Raw genomic sequence first — 6596 nt, forward strand, 5'->3', positions numbered from 1 at the left:
CCCCACCTTCACGCCTCTTCCCAACCCCCCTCGACAGCTTTGGAGGAGCAGGAGTCGATCATTAACGAAATAAGAAATCACCCTCAGAACACTTTATTCAAAGGCAAAATAGTGCAGTGAGTGCAGACAGAATTAAAAAAAAAAAAAAAAAAAAAAAGAAAACCTGCCCCAAGATCAACAGTTTGCTCTCCTTATGGAACCAGCCAGTCTGCAGTGAGCATGGAGATATCCAGAAGTCCATGGGTCATCACTGTCCGTCTTTCTACAAAAAGCTATCCCCTGTTCTTGCACTTCCCACATTCTTCGGTGAAAAAAAAAATCTAAAATAAAATTACTGTACAGATGGAGAAACAGGCATTGTAATCTGAAAGAGACAAATAGCTCCTATGAATATTACAGCTCCTCATGGCCACCAGAGGACACAAGAAGGCACATATTTGTATCTACATACTAAAATTTATTAGTATCATATTGAATCTTAATAGGCACCTGGGATGAGAAACTGATTTTGCAGGAGGAAAGCTGCTAAAACTGATCTGCATGATTAGATTGTGTCACAGCTGGTAACTTTTTATGATCATTTTTGCTAGGCATGTTTGGCCTTTTTTCTCCAATCTAATACAGCTTCTAGTCAGTAAATACTCCACATACACGCTTGCGGCTGGTATACTTGCAGGGGCCTGGCCTCTGCGTTCCTATTAGCCTTCTCCTGGATCTGCTCCATGTCTCGTCTCTCCAATAGAATTCAAATGTCATCTGCTGCTGGCAGCACTCCCAGCTACCAGGAAGCAAACCATCCCACAGGAGGAATGTAGCCCATGGGGATGGCTCAGGCTGTGAGTCAGCCCTGCTCTGAGAGTACACGGATGTCCCTGTACACAGAACTGCTGCTCTGAAACACATTGTCACAAACATCAAGGGGAAAAAAAATCCAATTTAATGTTAAATGGAAATCGAAATTGGAGTATAGTGGTTTATTGCTTAAGTTTTACTTGTGGAGTACAAATTCTAACAAACACTTTTGGACTTCCGTAAGGGATTGGGGGGGGGGGAAATAAATCTCTGAAAAGACCTATGGGACGGTGTAGATTATTTAAATGTGTGTTTCCTCACCAAGAGTAAACCTCAAAGAAAAGAAAGATAAGACTCTGAGGGACAAAGACATGTTATGTTTTTAGGGCTATACTTAAAACTTACAACCAGAAGAAAAGTTAATAAATGGTATTTATATATAGGTGCCATTTGGCAAAATTGGTCTGTTAAGCCCTTTTCAATTCAACCATAGTAATGGGGAAAAGTTTCAAGATGTCTGATGATTAGAGAAGAAAGTTTAGATTGGATTCTTACCTTAATTAATGACTCTTTGTTATTACTGTTGTTCCATTGTGAGCAGGGATAATTGGTGCAGGAAAATCCAGTTCAGGGGCATCAAAAAAATATGCCTATGTTATTACAGAGGAGAAAAAGACTGTTTAGAGAGAAACAAACAGTTCTACCTCATCCCAGCTCTTTCTTTCCACACCCACTGTTCACAAGGTAGGAACACAGCACTGAAATGGCAAATTCGCATCTTTTCTGTTTTTATCAGATTAGAAACAGTCAACTAAAATGGTGCTCTAAACTGTACTTTTAAATAAAACAGTTAGCGGCTAAGGCCTTTGAAAAAGCCCTGTACTGGAAAGGATTGGATTGCAGAGATTTGTTTGACTGCTGGTTTAACTGATGAAGCTCCAGGCAGTCTCCGGGGACAGGAGCCCCACTGAAGTCAGCTGCAAGTCTCCTGCTGGTGCAAGAGTTGTGTTTTGCCTTCACCTCCCTGCAACACTGAGCTGTGGGGAACCAAATCTACCTATTCTGGAACCTGTGGGAAGGGAACAGAACTGAAGCCTGGATGACATCATTCTACCTACTGCAACAGAGAGACAACAAATAATCTTAAGTTCTCATCGCTATGTATTTCAGTAGCATTAGTGTCTTCTGTTCTCATAATGCTGGTATTTTACTACGTTCTAGCAGTTTTGTGTTTTCATGCGTGAAACTCATAAGCACACACTACATATTGAATGTTTAATCCTTTAAAGCACTAACTAAGCATAGTACTTGGAGTAAGATACGACTGGATAGAATAAAGATTAACGGTTTGCTGATACTATGATGAATTCCAGATAAATTTAAGACTATTCTGTGAGTGACTTTGTGCTAAGGACATTCATTACTGAGTTTGTTACTGGCACTGTCTAAGTCAGATTGGCATCAATTTCTGTTACATTTGAAATAGCCGGAACTTTTACTTTGGAGGTTTTTCAGAAGTTCTGTTTCTCTCTTTATTAAAACAGATTTTTCAGCAAACAGCCAACCCCTCCTTCCCTGCACCATAACATGTCACCAGTCCCAGACGACAACAGGAAAGAGTAAAGGAAAGGCAGTTGTCATACCAAGCAGCCAACAGCCAGCAGGGCATGAAGCAGAACAATGGTCCCCACGGTCGCCAGTGCGATCCTCCGGTTGTCATCTCGGACAGCAGGCCAAAAGGTCATCACCAAAACAGACCCCGAAAGGCACAGGGAGAACATCACCAGGACCCAGCGCACCACTTTTTGTGGAATAATCCATAAAATCTGTAAAAGGGAGGAAAATGACTGTTGAAGAGACCATGTGAAACAAGAATTCATTTATTTAACGCATTGTTCTGTGACATTTCATCACTTCCAGCAAATTTGTGCACAAATGAACTCACGCCTTATCTGATATGTCTCTGTTATTTGAGGAAGAGTAACGGCAGCAATGAGTTTTACTCCTAGACATGACAAGAGTGTGTCACGTGAGTTCTGGCACTCACTCCAAGGCCTGCCCCTTGCCAGAGTGGCCCAGCCTGGTCCCTGCCAGGGGAAGTTGTCCTCAGTTACCATCCTGTACACCCTGGGACACACATCCCAATTCCTGAAATTGCCTCAGGCTGCCTGCCAGGCTTCCCAGCAGCACCCTTGCTGGGATTTGCTGCCTCTGGGGAAGTGACCTGTCCTGGGCTTTTCTAGGACCCACAGAGCATCTTTACACTAGACAAGCTTCAACAAAAGGTTTTATTCTAGCCAAGAAAAAGGAGCAAGTGATTTGCCCAGAACCCAAGATGTTGACCAATATGAACAATACTATAAGAAATAGCAAATTTTCTAAACCTTTTGCAGAGCATGTAAACAGAGGTACACTCTTTAGGCCATACGTACCGCTGTGGGAATGTAAATGAAGAGGGAGTAGCCATATACACACACTATCTCCAGGAACGAGTAGGAGACAATGTTCATAACTTTACTGTTCCTCCACATCAGGAATCCCCAGAGAGCAAGGGGAACAAGCCAAGCGTATGCATAAATCGTTGTTGCTGCTATGGACACTGGAAATATGACAAAGATTTCACATTCTATGTAGAATACCAGCCAGAACCAAAAGCATAGAAGCATTTAGCCTGAAAACTAGAAAGCTACCTTTGAAGTTACTTTCAAAATACGAAGTTTGAATTATTAGTCAACTGAGAACTTTGCATTTACAGTGCATTTGCAGTTTACACCCACAACTTTTCCAGAACTTCAAGTTAGTTTAAAAGTAAAGACTCCAGAAAGTATTCTCTTGATATTTTCAATTTCTTTATTACACCTGTGTACAAAATTCTGTCAGTTTCAGTTTGAATGGAAGAGCCATGGAGGAAAGAAAAACTTAGTTAAGAATAGAAATTCAGCTACTAACAGCTACTGGAAAATGAGATTAGAATGCAGACATGCTAAAAAAATTTGAAAGAGAACACAGACTTGAGGGTCAAATCTGAAACTATTCAAGTGATCAGATTCCCAAATGGCAGCATTTTTCCAAGTACACTGTGGATTTTGGAAACAAACAGAAGCCATGTTCCTCTGCAGGGACAGCAGCCTCCTTCAGACTACAGGGACAGGTATAGACCATTGGCTCCTCACTCCGAGTTCTCTGGGGCATGCATCAGTTGAGCATCTTTACTTATTTTTGAGTTTGCCAGAAGGTGACAACTTCCAGCCCTCGGTAGGTGACAGAGTAATACTCTAATTCAGTCATTCTCTCTCTGAGGCCTGCAGGCTCCTAGGAGGCCATGCACCTACAAAAGCACCGCAGCGGCCACTGCTGGGCTTCCACTCTCTGTACAAGGGGGCATTCACTAAGGCTAGAAAAATTAACTGCTCTAATGAGTCCCGCCTGGTCTACTAAAACCCTGTAACTACTTTATGCTCTGGAAGAGTAGGATTCTGCCAGTTACAGCCCACTTTAAGGGCTTCCTTCACATCTCTCAAAATTTAAAGAAAGCAATAAATCAAGAGACTCTGCTAAACCAAAGCTGCGACCTGTTTTTACATCACTTCATTAGCACATTGAAAAAAAAAAATTAAAAAAACCAAACCCACAAACTCAGGACTGTATTGACTATTTACAAACCTTTTCTGAACTCTGGCACGTAGTGATATGTTGGTTTGCCCAGGTGGATAAAGAAATTTGAGAGATTGCCACTAACAGCAATGGTAAAGACGAGCGTGGCACATATCCAAAAGGGACCTTAAAAGGAAGCAAACAAGTTCAATAACAAGTCCTCTGCCCTCTTGGGTTTCTTAAGGTTAGCAAGGAAAAGGGAATACACATTTGAAACATTTAGCACAAAAAGAGAACTTCTCAAACCTTGTACCCACCGTAAAGGTCGGGATTGCTGCGGATATACAGCCTTACAAAGTTCTTCCCTGGTACTGGGAAAACTGAACCTTTGATTCTGTCCAGGACCTATGAAAACATACAGATTTGTCTGACTGAAGATGCAAAATGGAAAAACCTCAGTGTCTGGGGAAGGCATAGTTCAGACAATAGTTCTCCTCTGGAGTGGAGTATTAACCTGGTAAGTGTCCACATCAAAGAACGTCTGGTAGTACTCAAATGTCCAGAAAGGGGCACTTTTCTTCTGTCCTGCAAGCAGCTGTAGGGTGGGAAAGGCAACATGAAAAACATCACAAACATGCAATTTGTGCATTACTAGTTAATTTACACAACAGTTAAACGATTTCTGTATGCAGACAGAAAACAAACTTTACAGGGTGGTGCTTACTGTGAATCATTTAATTGTTTCCCTCTCCCCCTCCAATATTTATTAGCAGCAGCCAGTCTTTATCCCCCTGCAAGCAGAACAGTGGCCCAGTGTTCTAAGAAGCAGCCAGGTACTGCCTTCTACGACATCATTTATAACACATACCTTCATCGGCATCACAAGTTCCCTGACCATTGCTGATGGCTGCATCAGGTGAGCCTTCAGACAAGCCCTGGCTCTTTCAAAGGTTCCTGCTCTCCTGCCAGAGCCACCAACCCCACAGCAGAACCGACAGAAACAAACATGGTGTTGGGTTTTCAGCTGCTGCTGCTGCACTCATCTTCTGGCCTATTTGCTTAGCTTAGATCACCCCCATTTTGGTTGGATTTCCTAGGCTGCCAACCACAACAGCTGAAGAGCTGTTCTGCTTCTGCCAACTCTGTTGTTGAGAAAGTAACCTGCGACAGAGAAGCAGCGGAGCTTTAAGTCATCCAGCATGAATTCCTGGTATCCTCTGGAAATACCTCAGTGTTGTCAGCACCGTTTGTACACGTGCCGATGGAGGCACTGCAGGTGTAAGAGCACTACCTCTGTTTTATCGGAGTCATCAGTCCCCAGTAATTCATCATCCTCTTCTCTCCCTGTCTCTTGCAGACGGCCGTGCTGATTTTTGGGGATTTCAACTGGCTCGTCAATGCTTATTGTGGTAGCATCAGGATTTGCTGCAAGCAAATTAGCTGCATCGTCAAATTCTGCAAATAAGTACATTACAAGAGAGGCAGTGATCAAGCTACCAAGTTTTTGGGTTTGTGGCTCAAAAAAAATACGTTAAGACCCCTATGCAGCCCAGGAAAGGATACATCACCAGTTTAGGCATGTCAGATATGATCTGTTTGTTAAGGCCCAAACTGACACGGATCCAGCTGAACATTTACTTAGTTAACAGAGCGGGGGGCCTTCTTCCCTGCTAACCTGCCTTGTGGGATAAACCAGTGCCGCTGCAGCCTGCCTTTCCTTCCCGCCGTCAGCCCCAAGCCGGGAATCAGCAGGTCTCTGCAAGGGCAGGGGAAGCTGCCTCTCTGAAGAGACCGTAGAAATGGGTAATTTTAATCCTCTCCAGAAATTAGGTTTTTTTCAGACCTGAATTGGTTTATCAATACATACGCTTAAGCAAGTCTGAAACTACAGCTCCTTCCAAATTACAGAGCGCTCTGCCCGTTTTCAGCTTTCGCCTCCCGTCACGAAGGATTTCAGTCAACACAGGTAAAGCTTCTTAGCTCACCGACCGCACAATCCCGTCTCAGAGAGCCGGAGATGCCCCCGGCAGCACTGCCTGCGCTCGAGGGCTGCTTTCATCCTGAGGAACCCCAAACAAAGCTCAGAAACGCTCCCGAGCCCCCCAGAGTTTGACCCCTGCGCCAGCCGGGCCCCACACCTCGCGCGTACCTTGGAATTTGAGGTCATCCGCAGCCGCCATTCACCCGCCTGGCTGAGGAGCGGGTCCCCC

At 43.8% G+C, this 6596-nt stretch overlaps 1 protein-coding gene across 4 annotated transcripts; it reads right to left on the reverse strand.

Annotated features, from left to right (window-relative positions):
• Nucleotides 1-6596, reverse strand: YIPF1 (Yip1 domain family member 1). 4 transcript variants are annotated; one of them, XM_035900213.1, is made up of 9 exons: nucleotides 5678-5757; nucleotides 5255-5547; nucleotides 4901-4981; nucleotides 4704-4791; nucleotides 4456-4572; nucleotides 3225-3391; nucleotides 2436-2618; nucleotides 1348-1442; nucleotides 1-364 (listed from the first exon to the last, which is right to left on the reverse strand). In XM_035900213.1, the coding sequence occupies exons 2-8, from the start codon at nucleotides 5297-5299 to the stop codon at nucleotides 1353-1355; spliced, it is 771 nt and encodes a 256-aa protein (XP_035756106.1). In that variant the 5' UTR covers nucleotides 5300-5547; nucleotides 5678-5757; the 3' UTR covers nucleotides 1-364; nucleotides 1348-1352. The 4 variants fall into 4 exon arrangements, with proteins under 4 accessions (XP_035756106.1, XP_035756105.1, XP_035756104.1 ...); XM_035900211.1 differs by lacking the exon at nucleotides 5255-5547 and adding an exon at nucleotides 6536-6595 and having other exon boundaries at nucleotides 2-364; nucleotides 5678-5811; XM_009644651.2 differs by lacking the exon at nucleotides 5255-5547 and adding an exon at nucleotides 6536-6596 and having other exon boundaries at nucleotides 3-364; nucleotides 5678-5841.

Source organism: Egretta garzetta, unplaced genomic scaffold (genome assembly GCF_000687185.1).
Source record: "Egretta garzetta isolate BGI_Z169 unplaced genomic scaffold, ASM68718v1 scaffold768, whole genome shotgun sequence".
NCBI classification, from domain to species: domain Eukaryota; kingdom Metazoa; phylum Chordata; class Aves; order Pelecaniformes; family Ardeidae; genus Egretta; species Egretta garzetta.